Source organism: Anolis sagrei, chromosome 3, assembly GCF_037176765.1.
Source record: "Anolis sagrei isolate rAnoSag1 chromosome 3, rAnoSag1.mat, whole genome shotgun sequence".
NCBI lineage: Eukaryota > Metazoa > Chordata > Lepidosauria > Squamata > Dactyloidae > Anolis > Anolis sagrei.
The window spans coordinates 48,341,816-48,359,424 of NC_090023.1; the positions used below are offsets into that span (position 1 = coordinate 48,341,816).

Consider the following 17,609-nt stretch of genomic DNA (forward strand, 5'->3'; position numbering starts at 1 on the left):
ACGCAAAGTAAGCATTTGCAGTATAGTTGATTTTGCCCAGGGCGCTCTTGGGGGAAAATAGACCTTGACAAACGTGAGTTGTAGTTACTGGGATGTATAGCTCACCTACAATCAAAGAGCATTCTGAACTCCACCAATGATGGAATTGAACCAAATATGGCACACAGAACTCCCACGATGAATAGAAAATATATATCAGTGATTGGTTGGGGGCGGGGGGCGGGCGCCAAAATACTGTTTGCTTACTGTTGAAAATTACCTAGGGCCGCCTCTGGTAGTATGTTTCCATTTTATTGTGAAAATGACATTGCTAAAGCCAGTTTTTCAACCTTGTGCTACTTCAGAAGCCTGAAATGCCACAAAGAAGCTTAAAGTTTTCTTTTAAAGGACAAAGCATGGTCAAGGCTTCTGACTTTTAAAATATGTTCTGCAGATATAACCATTCTTGCATTCACTCCTCTTAGTTTTATCAGTTATGTTAGACACAGGCTGAAACTTGCCCTGTGTTTATTTGCAGTGTTCTCACTCTTGTTCATATGCATCTTGTATAGAGCGTTGTCTTGCATTTCAATCAGTTTTATCAGTTTAGTAATCTGTCCACACTTTGTACACCTTTTGTTGCTGAGCCAATTGGGTCTTTGGACTGTAAAAAGTTTATTTACATTTATGTTATAGGGGTCATTGTAAAAGGTCAGTAAATTATGTTGACTTTAAATTCTCTCTGTCATTTTAATGAACAGTACCCCATGTTCTAGCACATAAAACATCTAAGAACTAATATTTTTAGAATTTTAAACTTGCATGGTGAACAGTTTGCCACATTCATTTATGTTCAAAGAGGAAACTATCCTTGTCTGCCACTACTTAATCTTCCCTGTCCTATTTAGTACAGAAAGGGTTACTGTAAGGATGACTTATTTTCCTTCCCACCTGCTCCCCAGACCTGTTGATAGGCAGAAGGCTGTTGAGCTATATTGGGGGGGGGGGGGGGGGGGGGGAATCAAGAACAACAATAGGGAATAGATATCCTTTGAAGTGATGTTGCTAATAAAGAAATCCAGCTTCCTTTCAGGATTCTGTGATTTAGCAATTTGCAGAGTAAACCAAGGAGGCGTCGTGATGCAACCGTTTCCCTCCAGGCGTCTCTCTATTATATACAGCATACCTACACCCAGTGATTCATATTTTCATTCTGAACAGGTAAGAAAGCACCATTCAGTTTCTCCCTCCGCATGTACTTCTTTGGAAATTGCTTGTGCCTAATATGATGATTATTCTGTCTGATAAGCCAAGAAAAAATTGTGTCGCTTTGTTTGACAACTTGATCCCATTTCTTTTCTTGTTCTTTGACAGAGACCATCTATTTCCCACAGCCAGAGTTTACGAGGCGACATTACCAGTCTAAAGCATTCTTTCAGTAAACGAACAAGTGTGCATTTCTGGAAAAGATGCCTTTTAAAAACCTTTCCTACAATTTCCTTGATTGTTACTGTAATTTTTCTAGTCCTGTACTATACATTATGTAAGTAACCTTACTCAAAATGTATTTTTTTAAAATGTGAATGTGGGCATTATTAAGAATTTAGGATTCCAATAATGTACAAAGTTTATAGATAAATATTTATAACAGTATTCAAAACTGTCTTGAAAATTAATCTAATATCCAATCATCATTACAAATTTCAGTTGTAATTAATTAGAGTATAGAGTGTGGTTTCAATCCAGCAAAAAGGAGTTCGACAACATTTCCTTTTTAATTGATCTGTCTTGCTACAGTGTGAAAATTCAAGCCCTGACGGCAGAGGAGTAGTGATTTCTCATGATTTTCTCTAAATAATATTTTTTCAATAGCTTCAGAAATCATACAGACAAAATGAAGTAATATTAAGAAATTAAACATTTTACATATTTTCTTCAACTCTAGAAAATATTATGGATAGCTACTGAGAAGCAAATTAAATGAATTGATTCCCTTCATTGAAAACTGTTTGAAAGTGATTTAAAAAAAACTGGAAGAGTAAATTTTTCCACTCATAATAACATGTTTTGAATAGAATCTGATTTTGATTTCTGATCGAGAGGAATATTTTTTAAAAAAGGTAAAAAGTAATCAGGTGTTCAGGCCTGATAATATCTATTTTTATTTGCATAATAGCTAATGTGGGATCTCCCCCTTTCAGCTCCTTCATTTTCTTTCATCTACATCGGTGGAAGCGTTGAAATTCCCAACCTGTCCTATACAAGTGACCTAATGCATCCTGAATCCCACACATTTATGCTGCAAACTGAAGTAATCCAGAATTATGTAAGTTTTGCTCTGAAACATATAGAAGATTTTGCTTTACTTTTCATTTATTTTATGGGATATGTGGTTAGGAGGAATTAGGATGCTAGGAATTTGGTGAAAAATGTTTTCCTACCACTGCCAACATTTTTAGTTTTCTTGATAACAAGCAATGTTTCCGAAGGAGTGGATTGCTGATTTGGTGAGAACTGAAGATATTCCTTGCGACAGTTTTAGCAGGATTGTTCTAGTCTTTACTGATTCAGCCATCAAAGGATGATTATAAAATAGCACATTATTTATATTTTGTCAGTGAGTAGATATCTCATCTTAATGTTTTGCTTCTGGACTCATATCATATACATAAACATCACAGCCATATTCATGGCTAAAACAATCAATTTGAAGTAATTTTTCATGTTTCCGATGAAGTGAACTCTGAACCACATAAAATAATGCCAGTCTGTAAGACTTTCTGTTGCTTTCAATGGAACAGACTAAATCAGTGACTAAATCAGTAAATCAGAACTCAGCCTCTTCTCAATTTGATAAGAGTTATAATTTCTTCTATTTTTCTACAATAAAAATATTTGCCTTTACAGTGTGCCATTTTGCTTTTTCTTATGCAGATTGAGTTGATATTTAAATTAAACTCATTATTTTCTATTCTTCCATGCAACACAACGCTTGCTTTCTTGCCCTTCTCTCCCAAGTGTACTCTGTGAGATCAATACAGTTTCCTGGGTCTGTGCTAACAGAAGGCTTAAAAAATACAAAGCATCCCTCTGTTAGCCTGCGTTTCCCACCTGAATTAGTTGTGGACCTCAAAGCTGCTTTGTGCACAGATTACATGAGTTACCTATGACCTGACAAGAAGCCAGAAATGACAGCAGTTTTAAGCACCCTAAATTATCTTGATGAAGTGTTCATAATTGTGTTGCCTTTCTAAAAAGTTTCAAACTAAACTGAAATATGAAATTTATGTGATCCTTTATCCATTCCAATGAGTTTCCATGTATTGACAGCAAATGTTTGTTATTGAATAACATTTCTAAACTGAAATGTTGTTTATTCATTCAGTCGCTTCTGACTCTTCATGACCTCATGGGCCAGCCCATGCCAGAGATCCCTGTCAGCCGTCACCATTCCCAGCTCCTTCAAGATCAAGCCAGTCACTTCAAGGATATTTTTGAAGTGATATATTTACTAAACTTATATATTTACTTCATAATGTAATAGATGATTTTTTGTTATTTATATTCAGCTTTCCAATTGTTTATTAGTTTACAGAACTCTATGGCTCTTCAGCCTTAGGGGATTATTACGTGAAATCCATTATAACTACCTTTAGGTAAGTCATCTTCTGCTGTGTATCATCTTTGCATTAATAAATGACTGTTGCCTTTGGTGACTTTCTATGCATGTTTTGCAGGTATCATAAAATATGAAAGCAGGAAAGAGTAGCAGATCCTATCAGAACTTGCAATTTGTTTCTGTTCAAACTGGAGACTAATTGCAATTTGTAATTGTACATGTACCACTGAATCAGGAATATGGCCATGGGAGGCAGGGGCAAAATGGGGACATAAGAATTTGGCCCCTTCATTTCTCAATTTTTATTGATTTTTATTATTTATTTATGTCATTTTTATCCCGACCATTTCAGCCCCAAGCCGACTCAGGGCGGCGCACAGACTAGCAAGAACTAGATGCCATATATAAATACATATCAGTTAAAAACAACTTAAACACATCATAATACATGGAGTAACTTGAAATTTTCAGTAAGCATTTACAAATACAGATGAGGCATTCAAAGAAAGGGGAAGGCTAAGTTACAAAGGAAATGTAAAGAAATCCTTCTCCTAGGCTCCCATTTTCACAGACATATCTGATGTGGATGTGAGATAGGGCATTCCCAGTGGCTGCCCATGACTCTCAAATTCCCATTTTACAGTGGTCTCCTCCTTGCCATCCATCAATTGACAGACTTTTTGATTCCAAAAATAGATATGCTTTGGAATTTCACAAAAAGTTATACATGGTTCAATGGGTTATCAAGTTTTACTAATCATTTTAGTAATGGGCATTGAATGTTTACCTTTTTTGTGTGTAAACTGACCTGAGTCCCCTTGGGGAGAGAGGGCAGTCTATGAATGATGATTTTTGTTGTTTCAGCTATATTAAATTGTTTTTAGATTATAAGATACCATGTATTTCAATTTGGGCAAAAGGGATGATATTTATCCACTGTTTTGATTTGACTTGTTTTTGACATTGTATGTTTGCCATTTTGTTACTTTTGTTGAAAACTGCCCTGAGTCCCATCGGAGAGATAGGGTGGGGTACAAATAAAGCGTTATTATTATTATTATTATTTAAAAATTATTATGACGATAATGATAATAGTAGTAATACATTTTAATCTTATTTTGTCAACTTCCCCCAGTGAAGGAAAAAATGGCCTTCGAGCTTATTATTGGAGTACATTTTGGGTCCCACAAGATGTTGCCACTTCCATTAAAAATACACCTTTGATCAAGGAAAAGAGAATAACTGGTAAAAGGACATCTCCAGTCACTAATAACACTGCTGATCCATTTCCTTTAGAAGAAGATTTTGATACTATTACTCTGGAGCTTTTTGGTAATGTTAACCTGTATATTCTTCTAAAGACGTTTTAATCATCTGCATGCATATAGCCAATTCTTTGATAGCTATTATTAATTTTAGTTTCAGATGCTGTGGATTATGATGTGACACTGAAATCAGGTAAGAGTTACTGCCACTGTCCTTTGCCCCATTTGTTTGTGCATTATTATAGAATTAGAAATGTTTGGGTTTTAAATCCACACTTTGAAAAAAGAACAACGAAAGTAGATATGACATAAGTATGTAAAACTATGCCTAATACAGACAAACTAATGAAGAGAAGGCATTCCCACAACACTAGAACAGAGATGCTACTCTCTCTGTGTGTCTTCAAGCCATCTGCTGATTTATGACAACCCTTCAAATTTGATAGGGTTCTGTTAGGCAAGGGATATTCAGGTGTGGTTTTGCCAGCCCACTTCTCTGAAATATAGCATACTGCCCCCTGAATTCAATGGTGGTCTAGGGCTGACTCTGCTTTTAGTTTCCAGGATCTGATACTTTTAGGACATGCAAGAAGCAACTAATGACCCGAATGGTGAGGTACTGGAGACAGATAAAACCAAATATTTCTTCACAGGCAGCATGTAGTTAAATTATGGAATCTGCTGTCACATAATGTTGAGATAGCTTCCAGCTTGTTGTTTTTATGTGCTTTATTTCTGACTCATGGCATTTTCTTAGCAAGATCTATTCAAAAGAGGGCTACCCTGGTCTTCCTCTGAGACTGAGAGAAAGATTTGCCCAAGGCCAACCAATGGGTTTCCATGGCTGAATTGGGATTCAAACCCTGTTCTCCAGAATTGTACAGAATAGACAGATCAGTGAGTGGGAAAACATAAGAGAACTGGAAGGCTGAGTAAGAATTACGCAGCCTTCTGGGTGTGTTGGATTGCATCTCCCAACATTCCTCACCATTGGATTATGCTGATTAAGACTGTTAGAACTTCTTGTCTATTGAATAGCCACATAATTCTCATGCTTGCAATGGAACCTCCTGAATCATTGGCTATTTTGATCTCTGAATGGGAGCATATGGGAACACACCTTCCTTGCAAAATCTGTTGAGTTTCCACTAGCCGTTTGCTGTTGAATCCATACAAATTGAGGTTTCTTAGAAAAATTACCTGAACAATCCTCTGAATTTTAAAGGAGCTATCCAAAGTGCTGAAACACTTCCTTTCAAATTCAGATGGAAATAGGTTGTGGACTCACTGCCTCATTGACATGAAAGATTATCACTGCTGGCCATCTCATCTGTCCTGAAAATATGAACAGAGCTTGCATACATTTCCATGTTGGCTTTGTTTATAGCTTCAGTGGAAGAAAAAGAGGGGGATTGTTGAGCCAGCAGACACAGTCTGGCTCCCTCATGTATTGATATCCTTGCAGATATTATCTGAGTAAGTATGGTAGCTTTGTTTTCAGCTCCAGCCCTTCATCATAGATAAGAAGAATCTCCTTTTATTTTAGGGAATTACTTCTGAGCCTTGAGGCATGTCACCAAAAGATTGTGGCATGATAATGGCAGGTCTTTTCTCTGAGCTTTTTTGTCCTTCCAAGAGTATGGGAATAAATGAGATGATATCTGAGAAGAGTAATTATTTAATGCTACAGACTGAGCACACTATGATCTTAGTCTTTGGACAACATTTTTTAGAAAATAGGTAGCTTATTATTTAGAAAGTTTTGAGCTTAATAGGCTTGTCAGACTTGGAATTATACTTGGCCTGGCAGCCTTAACAACAACAACAACAACAACAACAACAACAACAACAACAACAACAACTTTATTTTTATACCATGCCTCCATCTCCCCAAAGGGACTCAGAGTGGCTTATACATGGCACAAAATGTCCACAAAACATCAAAACAAAATAATCAATTAAAACAAAAAGCACAATTAAATTAAAACATAGCAAAGCATAACAATCAAAACACAATTAAACAAAACATAAGGGTATAAAACATCAGCACTAAAACTCACTTTAACAAAACACAACAAAAATCAATAACCAGAGTTCTAAGATGGGCATGGTCAGGGTATAAAGAGGACTGGACCTGGGATAGTACAAAACAATGTATTATAGAATTGGGGGATTAGAAGAAGCGCAGAGAACAGAGAACAGATGCCTATGGATGGAGAACAGTGAAGGGGCTAGCCTAATCTCCTTGGGGAGGATGTTCCAAAGTCCGGGGGCACTACTAAGAAGGCCCTTAGATACAATAATCTTGATCCTTGTGGGTATGAAGGTCATAATGACTCTTTTCGAAATCAGAAGAGTTAGGAACATAGAAAACTGACTTAACATGAGTTGAAGTATTTTTTTATATATAACCCAATACTGTCAATTCTGACTGGCAATGGCCCTCTAGATTTCAGGGGAAATTCTTCTGTAGTCCTACTTGAAGATCTCTAGTTCTCCCTGGTTTTTCTACATCCAGGTACTAACCAGGCCCAAACCACCTTAGTTAAACATGAGATGAAATTAGGTGTATTCAAAGCCACAGGGATAGCCTGAATAGCAAAGATTCTCAAAATATAAATTGTGATGGATAATAAACAAACATTTGATTCTGTCACTTGTTGTAAGGCAGCATTGCTAAGTTGAGCTGCAATATGGGGAGAAATCATGTTGAACTCTCTCAACAAGTATGTTGTAAAAACGAATGACTGCAAATTGTGAACTATTGTTTGCCCACTTAAACTGATGTTTTCCACTTGATTTCTCCATTTGTTCAAGTGCTTAGAGTTGCTTTGTATTGAATTTGCTGGTGAACGCTGTTGTCTCAGAACACCTAGAAATTAAAGTCTCCTATACACAAATCAGGTGCCTAAGTGAGATTCTTTTTCACAGCCTTTGTGCTTCTGTCCTGTCCCAATTCTTTCACAATTCTCTTCTCCAGTGAGATGGACAAGCACGTCTTTTGTGGCACAGAGACATCAGTTCCTAAAGATCTGGGTTGATGTGATTGGGATACATTTCTCTTTGAATTATTCTGCTTACTACTTTTCAGTCACTGATCTGTTTTGGTTTTATCTACCAGTGGCCTTTGACCTCTATGCAAAGCCTGGTAATAATAGGACATTAGCACTGATGAATCCTAAGAAATCTTTTTATCAGTGGAGGCTAAGAGTTCCATCCGACTATGTTGTGAGGCTGGTCATTGTCACCTGGCATGATGTGATTCCCGGGAGCTGTGCATCTCACAGGTTGTCTGCATATGATTTCCTTCTCCCTCTTCAGAACAAGATCATCACAAGGTAAATGGTTAAAGAAAAGTTGACACAGGTGAAAAGGAAAGCCATATTCTGAAACAGTGGTCCAGATATATATATATATATATATATATATATATATATATATATATAACCCTTTTTTGGAAAACTGAAATAATGAAATATGATTTTTTTTTTTTAGAATGGTGACTAACTTATTTAAGACAGAATGTTTACATATTTACTGCCCTAAAATCATTTCTAAAATGGTGAAGACTTTTATGTAAGGTTGTATAGTATGAAACTATTCCTCGTCTTGCTTTACTTTGTTTGCATTTTCTAAAAATGGAAATAGGTATGCTATGTCTGTTTGACATCATGGAGAAATAGTGGTGAAGAGTTTAGAAACAAAGCACTATGATAAGTTTTGGGGGGAGTTGATTATATTTAATTCAGAGAAAAGAAGATTGAGAGGTGACATGATAGCTCTCTTTGAATATCTGAAAGGCTATCATGTAGTAAATGGAGGGAGCTTGTTTTTAATGTGCCTGAAGTTAGGACCTAAAGTAATGGATTCACATTTTTAATGTCCTGATAGTAACACCTGTGGAACAGTAATACAGAATTAGATTTTCTTTTCATTAGGTGGCCCTCAGAAACCTTTTTGAATGTTTAAAATGGAACTTGGATGGCCATGTGGCACAGATTTTTAGGTGTGTATTCTTTCATTGTCAGAGAGGATGAAAAAAGAGTCTTGTGCTACTATAAAAATTAGCAATGCATTATGATATACAGGTGTCAATAAACACTTGACTTTATCATAGACATGAAGAGCTCTCCTTAGTTACATCTTTCTGTGTGCATTGCCTATCTACATGCACACACACAAACACACACACATGATTAGTCAAAGATTGAGTAATAGTGCTACTGTTGTGAAGTGTTATTGCCTTTGTCTTGTATACATTCAATCTTTAATTTAAGGGTGGACAACCTATGTCCAGAAAATATTCTTGGATTGCAACTCCCATCACTGTGCTAAACAGCATATCTAATGGTGAGGAGAGATAAAAAATATATGATCTAACAGTACTGAAGGAGTATAGATTGACTGTACCTGCTCAGTCATCATTATATGCACTTTGGCATTTATTTCCTCAGACCTCACTATTTACCTAGGTATATATGTATGTATTTACCTAGGTATCTATGTAGGTAGGTAGGTAGATATTCTGGAAACTTGAGGATGGCAGTGCATTAGTGTTGCCAGGTCAGGACTGTCCCAGGAACTAAGATTTCAGAGCTAAAACCTCTGACCTATGAATGAAGCTTTTTGTGCCATCACAGAGATAGAAGTTTTGCCCTCAGGAGTGGGTATCCAACTTCATTGGAAATTTTTTAGGGATGTTTTAGTGATAGATTTTAGCACTGGAAAAGGGTTAAATAGCCCTAAGGATCCTTTTCTAAATCTTTGTATCTATGACCTCCTATATGAGGATTGCTGCTGACATTATTAAGTAACAAATACTAAAGACAAATCACAGTTTTGAGGTAGCATTTAAAATACAAATTTCGGAGTTAAATAAATAATACTCACAGTTTTGAAGGCAGTCCTTTTATCTTGAAAAATTTCCCCATCATTCTGAGGTCCAGAGAAGAAGGGACATGGTTTGGATTCTGGAATGCTACGTTTCATGTGTCCAATTAAGTGAGACCCCTAGAAAGCCTATGCAGAATACATTCTGAATAGGAAACCACTGAGTATTGGAACACATTACAATGTTATTATTGTAACTTCTTCTTCTTCTTCTTCTTCTTCTTCTTCTTCTTCTTATTATTATTATTATTATTATTATTATTATCCCACACCCTCTCCCAGAAGGAACTCAGAGCAGCTTACAACAAGTAACAGTTAAAACAATTCAAAAAACAATAAAACAAAGGTCAAATTAACATATGTTAAAATAGAACCATTGCAATAAGAATAATAAGAATGAGTTACTTTCAAACAATATACAGGTACTCATTACTTCAAAAAATAATTTGCCAAGATCTAACTGGAATTAATCTATAAGCTCGTGCTCAACCTGAATATATTTCAGATGGTGTGGAATATCTGGGCCTTGGACTCCCCCAATTATACGTGTAACTTCATCAAGTAATGTCATGTTGGTCACTTTCTCCCTGGACCGAAGAAAAGAAAGCAATATATTGAAAGCATATTTCCAAGCAGTACCTAAAATCGGTATGTATAAGTTACCAAAGACTAAATCAGATAGGACAAGTGCAATATTTGTGCACAGATGTTTGAGAATTGCTTGGCTGATTAACAAGTAGTTGTATTCTGTTTAAAACATTTCTCTGGAATGAAATGGAGACAAAATAGTAAGAACAACAATAACAAAAACTTGACAGCCGTTCCTCAAGTGGGGAACAAGTACTAGATAGTCTTCATAGATTGGCAAAAGAAATTAATCTATGAAATCATAGAAATTACATCTGAGTAAAGAAGAATGTATGGAAATAGATATGCATAACTTCATAGAACAGAAGAAATAGTCTATATAAATATTTAAATTCAATTTTTCTGGTCTAGAAAATCAATGGTCTAAACCAGGCCTGCACAAACTGTCACCCTCTAGGAGTTTGGGTCTCCATGTCACAGAAGCCCTAGCCATCTTGTTCAATGGTCAGGGATTCTGTCTGTACGCTGCCTTGAGTCGCCTTCGAGCTGAAATGGGTGGGATAAAAATGACGTAAATAAATAAATAACTAAATTATGGGACCTGAAGTCCAAAACACCTGGAGGGCCACAGGTTGTGCAGGTCTGGTCTAAACTCAACAGCTAGTCCCAATTTGACTAGACTCACTGAATCAGTTGCTGCATGGCAAATCAATACTTGTATAACATCTTTCAATCTTTTAATTTAATGGGTCTACTCCAGATGGGACTAACAAATGGATCTAGGTCTATGTGTACCTCAAAGCTTGAATGAACCAACATACTGGTACAACTATCTTCCAGACAGCCCCTCTCTTTATAAATGAAATGCTGTTGCACATATTAAACTAGTTTATATATAGTCATACAAGTGTAAAGAAGAAAGAGGGGTGAGTGGAGCGGGGGAGCATTATTGCCTTCTTACTGTACTTACTGTCTTAGATCCCATCATTTCTGTTACATTTTGTCCCTTAGTGTGTGGTGGCTGGTACAGTTCTTGGAATGGGACAGTAATTTCTCCTTATTATCCAAGTTACTATCCTCCAAATATTGACTGCCACTGGATAATCAGGGTATGTATTATCAAGGGGAAAGATGGGAGCCTTTAAACATCATCATCATGAAAAAGCATGTTATGGTTATGTTAAATTAAAGATATTGCTTATCAGGAACAATCTCTGTATAAATTTTGGATTATTCTGGCATTTTAAATATTTTTATTCATGTTAGTGTAGTCATCATCATAATGGTCTCTCTGATATTAAGTTAATAATTTCAAGATGAATTACCTAGAAACCTCATCATATGCAGGGAGAGAAGCATCTTCTCTCTGCTTCTCTCGATTGCTGGCACAGAGTCCCCCGGAGCCCATCACATAACACAGTGGTTCTCAGCCTGTAGGTCCCCAGATGTTTTGGCCTTCAACCTCCAGATATCCTAACAGCTGGTTAACTGGCTGGGATTTTTGGGAGTTGTAAGCCAAAACACCCGTGGACTCACAGGTTGAGAACCACTGACATAACACAAAGCTATTTCCAGCAGTGTTGTGGCAGTAGAGCTCAGAGGAGCTGAAGAGGAAATAGGGAATAGCAAGGAAAAATCTTGGGAAGGGATAAAACAGACCCTGGTGGTAGAGAACACAGCTTGATGGTCCCCTCCACTGCCTCATGATTCCCCCCATTGTCCCCCACTTTACAAATGGACATCTGATAAAGTTCTTAATCACATCCCAATTTCACTTTGGTCTTCTTTTTGTTTTACATAGTCACGTGACTTTGCTACACATATATCACAACAGAATCCTATGGTATCCAAAATGCTGAACCAGATTCCCAAAACAGATTCATCTCATAGGATCTGTCCATTAAACCTCAGACAAAAACACAAGGTGGATTCAAAAGTTTACTGCCATGGGAGGCCTCAGCCTCAAATTCCTTCTGATTAATATTGCATCCCTCTAAATGACAGCTTACGGGAAAAGAACAGGCTGTTCAAAAGTTGGCTAAAACCAGAAATCATAATATTTATTTCAGACTGTTTCACAACATGTGATCCATGGCTCTGTTATTTGAGTGTGCAGGGCAGGCATGTAGCTGGGGGGGGGGGGCTTGAGGGGCTTCAGCCCCCCCCGAAATTCTCATGGTGGTTCGCATTATTTAATGTTTATTCATATCATGATCTGATCACCATACTCAATATATCCCATATGCATGGGGGTATTGGGGTAATGATACAAAAGGTTTGCTAGGCTAGACCCTCTTTCACTCAGACTCAGCCCCCCCTGAAACCCCCCCTGAAATTTTTTAGCCCCCCCCCCCCCCGAAACAAAATCCTGGCTATGGGCCTGGTGCAGGGTGACCACACCAACAGAAAACAGGCCACTACACACACACACAGATACATACATACACACACACAGAGAGAGAGAGAACAGTTATATAGCCATTGTTTTTCTTACTGTAAAATCCTTTTCATATCTACTCAAAAGAACATCACATCAATTAGACATTGGACTTAAGTGTATGATTGTCTAAGTTTGCAGACTCATTATCATAAGGATACAACATATCTGGAAATAAGCTTCACTGAACTCAATAAGACTTATTTATGACTTATTTCACTTTACACTATGATTTCACCATGGAGATATCTCATGGAATCCTGGGTTTGATGAGATGCTCAAGATCTCTAGTAGAGAATTATAAGCATTCTCCTAAATTGCATGTTCCAGGATTGCATAGGGTTTTGCCTTGGCAATTAGTCAAATCATAGGGCTGAAAAAGGGCCCAAAGTATAGGGGTGCATTGTACTAATACACAATACTTTAGGGTAGGCAGGACAATAAATGTTGTTTCCTATGCTTTTCTCTTTCTCTTAGGCACCATTACCAGGATATAGATTGCTGTTAAGAATTCTTGTAATACAAGTACAAGAACAGTCTCCTGGATCCAAAACATGTGACAGAGACTGGCTGGAAATTGATAGAGTTAGGTGAGCTGCATCCACATCTGCTATTCATGCTGCAATTTGTGTGTGTGTTTATTCATAAAAGTTTGAAAACTTAGCAAAAAAAAAAACTAAAGAGAAGAATACTGAAAGTAAAATGTTAAAAACAATTCTATTGTTTGTTAGATGAGTACTTTCTTTTGATGAAGAAATTAGGCTGTTACAGAAAAAAAATCACATCTCATTTGTCTCTGTGGAATGACAGAGAATCCAGTTTTTCCCAGGTAAAAGAAAAGAAGAAACATGATGCACTTAAAAAAAGAGTGCTATCTGCTATGGTCAGACATTCTCTCTTACATAGGTCAGTTTTTGTTTGACACTGCCCCCTGTTTAAATGGCAATCTGCTTTTTCATAGCTGGATAGTAACCAGTAGGTGTCAAGACCCAGGCCAGGCAGGAACACAAACGGCACCATTAGAGTTAAAAGAAGGTGTTTAATGTCTATTAACAAAACAAAGGAGACTCTTGCTTCAGAGATGCAAAATAGAGAGGCTTGCAGGCAGCAGAGAAGTAAACAAAGCAGTCCCAGTCAGCTTGGCTGACGAAAAGGAAAGTCTTTCTTAAACCAAAACAAACAGCTTGAATTCAGCAGGAAAACAGAGTCCATTCCAAAAGCCAACGAAACGGCATACAGCAATCCTCATGAGGAGCGGTTCAACGAAGTTAACAGGATAAAGCAGGGGCGTAGTCAGGCAGTCCGAGGGTCAAAGCACAGAAGACTCACGAGTCAGGAACCAGCAGGGTTGTTCACAGGATCAGGTAACACGAAGCTGTAACAAGAACTCAGGCAGGAGTTAACACAAGGCACACGGCATGCGACACTTTGAACTCTGCGATTAGTCTGTCCCCAAGCTGCTGCTTAAATCTCATCCGAATCGCTGGAGTTGCTGTCAGCTGGGTCCAATTCCTCAGGTGAATCCATGCTGTGCCATTGTTGCCAGTCAGCACTCCGTGCTCCATCCTGCAAGGAATTATCTACATCCCAACTATCCTGAAACCCCTGGAATTCATCGCTTGAGGTGGGGGCGTTAAGGACATCCATGACTTCTTGCACTTTAGTCCAATCCAGATTTTCCTCTTCACTGTCAAATTCCCCACAATCTGCTACATCTCTCAGGCGTTTAGCAACAGATCCTACATCGCTATTTGAGCTGCTGGCTACTCTTTTTACACCTCTGTAATCATCCAGCTCCATTTCCTCGCGAGTAAAACCTGCAAAATCTTCTTCATCGGTCATCTCTAGGAACAAATCCCTGATCCTTTTCAGCTGCCGCTGAGCTTCATCATTCTCTAAGCTACGTTTCCTCCTACTACTAGTAGTAGGTGCATGAGACAGACGCTGAGTCTCAACAGTAGGTCTTATGGATGGCTTCTGAGATTTTCAGGAATGATCAATGTTTGTACTGATGATGACATCTGGGCATACCTCTATGGCCCAGACACCAAGAAGCAGTCCATGAAGTGGCAGAACTCCACCTCCCCCAGACCAAAGCCATTCAAAAGACAATGGTCAGCAGAGAAGATTATGGTGAATGTCTCCTGGGATGACAAGGAAGCAATTTTTTTCTTTATTTCTTCAACAATAATGAACAGAGAATGATACATTGCATCACTCCCCAAAATATTCCAGAACCCAGTTTTCAAGGAAGGCACTTTGATAACATAGGCAAAGTGGAAAACAGGCCTGAAAGAGTTTTTCCAAAGAGGATTTGATGATAGGGTTCAAAGATGGTGCAAATACATTGCCAGTGGCAGACTATTTTGAATAATACCATGCTGTAGATAGTTACTTTACACATGTATCTAGCTCAGTGGTTCTCAACCTGTGGGTCCCCTGGTGTTTTGGCCTACAACTCCCAGAAATACCAGCCAGTGTACCAGCTGTTAGGATTTCTGGGAGTTGAAGACCAAAACGTCTGGGGACCCACAGATTGAGAACCACTGATCCATCTGAGCATATTTCATATTAATAAAGGAGTTATGATCTGACTGGCATGGCTTTCAACACAATTCTCATGTATACTCTGCTTGAGAAAGCTAATACTATCTCTCACATATCCCAGTTATATTTATGATGTCCCTTATGCTAGCACTTGCAGTGCACGTTACACCTCAAGTCTTGATTAGATAAGCAGTTATCATTAAAAAAAAACTTTGGTTGAAAGCCAAAGTTCAGTATTACACTATGAGTGCCTTAATGACCTGTCAAGCATTTATTTTTCAGCTATCTTTTTCATATTTTTGAGGAAACAGCACCTGCTAGAGATTTTTTAGGATAGAGTAATGAGGTTTTTCAGAGAAGAAACTTCTAGTGGAGAGATCTCAAATAGGCTTGTAGTTCTCAACCATCCAGTGATACTGGCAATGAGAAGGAAAAATGGTACTGATGGAATAGATTGACTGGAATCCTGAATAGGAAGTTACCCATATGTCAACATTTGGTTAACCTGCATCCTACTTGTAATATGTGGATTCCAATAGTGATAATACAAATAGAATTATGAGAAGCAGTTGTCATAGAAGGGAAGATTTTGGTTTCAATAAATGCAGCAAAATGTAGCAGAAGGTTAGCCCTGTTAAAATCATATGATGATATGTCTGTAATGTTTTTGTGTGTGTCATCCTAATCAGATATTGCAAACCTATCATGGAAAGTAATAGGGTCAAAGAATATGGCTATTCAGTCGCAATCAGCTTCCATTCAGATGAACTGGTCACAAACAAGGGGTTTTATATTGAATTCAGAGCATTCAGCCACACAGACTGTAAGTGAATGCCGATCTTGATGTGGTTAGTTGATTGTTCTTTCCACTGCTTTTGGATATTGTGATTAAAAACAAGGTGAAAAGTAAACCATGCTGGAGTTCTAACTGTGAATGCCTCCATGCTACACAATAGTTTGATAACAATTTTAAAGAATAGACTGAGTATGATCTATTGTAAACTGAACTGTTTTTAATGCATTTTATTCTTTTCAGTAGAGGTTTGAATTCTTTTACTACTGCAAATACCTTAATTCTATAATGCTATGTTTTTGTATACAGTATTTTAATTGTATCATTCTTAAAATTTGTAAGCTGCTTTGAGCTGGGATTTTAAGAGAAAATTGGAATACAAACACAAATAGCAACAAGAACAATTTCCTGATAGGTTAGGAAAAGAAAGGTAAAGATAAACATTTTCCCCTGATATTTTCCCCTGACATTTTCCCCTGACATTTTCCCTGACATTTTCCCCTGACAATTGTGTCCAATTCTGGGGGTTGGTGCTCATCTCCATTTCTAAGCCGAAGAGCCAGTGTGGTCTGTAGACACCTCCAAGGAGCACCATTGCCTTCCCACCATAGTGGTACCTATTGATCTATTCACATTTGCATGTTTTCGAACTGCTAGGTTGGCAGAAGCTGGGGCTAACAGCAGGAGCTCACGCTGCTCCCTGGATTTGGACCTGTGACCTTTTGGTCAGCAAGAGCAGTAGCTCAGTGCTTTCACCCACTGTGTCACCAGGGGCTCTTTGGGGAAAGAAAGAGACACAATTAAAAGCCAATCCAGCTCTGAATGATGTATTTTATTGATTATTTATTGATTAATTATTCATAAATATTTATTTATACCATATTTATAAATCAGGAAAATAAATAAAGTTACAGTGTTTCCTCGCTACTTCACAGTCCACTTTTAGCGGACTCACTGTTTCACGGGTTTTTGAAAATATTAATTAAAAAATTAAAATATTAAATATTTACATCCAGTGGAGGCCAGGGACCCCTGGGGCATGACGGGGAAGGCCTGCCTTCCTGGCCTTTATGGACCCCAAAAGTGCGGCAGCCTGAGGTGTGGCAGGGAAGGTCTGCCTCCTTGGCCTGCTGCTTCCTGCATGGCTCCAGAGGCTCTGCAGAGGTCAGGGAGGCAAGCAGGTGCCCTTGGGATGGGCCGGGAGGCGGGTAAGGAAGCGTGGGTAAGAAAATAATATATCAAATATATAAAATAATGTATAAATATTAAAATTAATATGGCATCCCTACTTCACAAATTTTCACTTATCGCAGGGGGGTGGTGGTCCTGGAACAGAACCCCGTGATAAGTGAGCGAACACTGTATTTTCCTGGATCTTATTTTGAGGCAGATTAAGGTAGTTGCCTTAGTTAACAGATTTGGAACTACAAATAGTATAATTTTATGAGTGTGTAACTTGGTTGTTTACCGGAAAGTTGTATTGTCCTTCTT

At 37.8% G+C, this 17,609-nt stretch overlaps 1 protein-coding gene across 1 annotated transcript in view; it reads left to right on the forward strand.

Moving 5' to 3' along the window:
- TMPRSS7 (transmembrane serine protease 7) overlaps positions 1-17,609 on the forward strand; it is a 67,271-nt gene that overhangs the window by 40,940 nt on the left and 8,722 nt on the right. Inside the window, exon 19 of the mRNA XM_067466199.1 lies at positions 13,256-13,368. Within this exon, the coding sequence (XP_067322300.1) occupies positions 13,256-13,368 (113 nt within the window). The remainder of the gene's footprint in view (positions 1-13,255; positions 13,369-17,609) is intronic.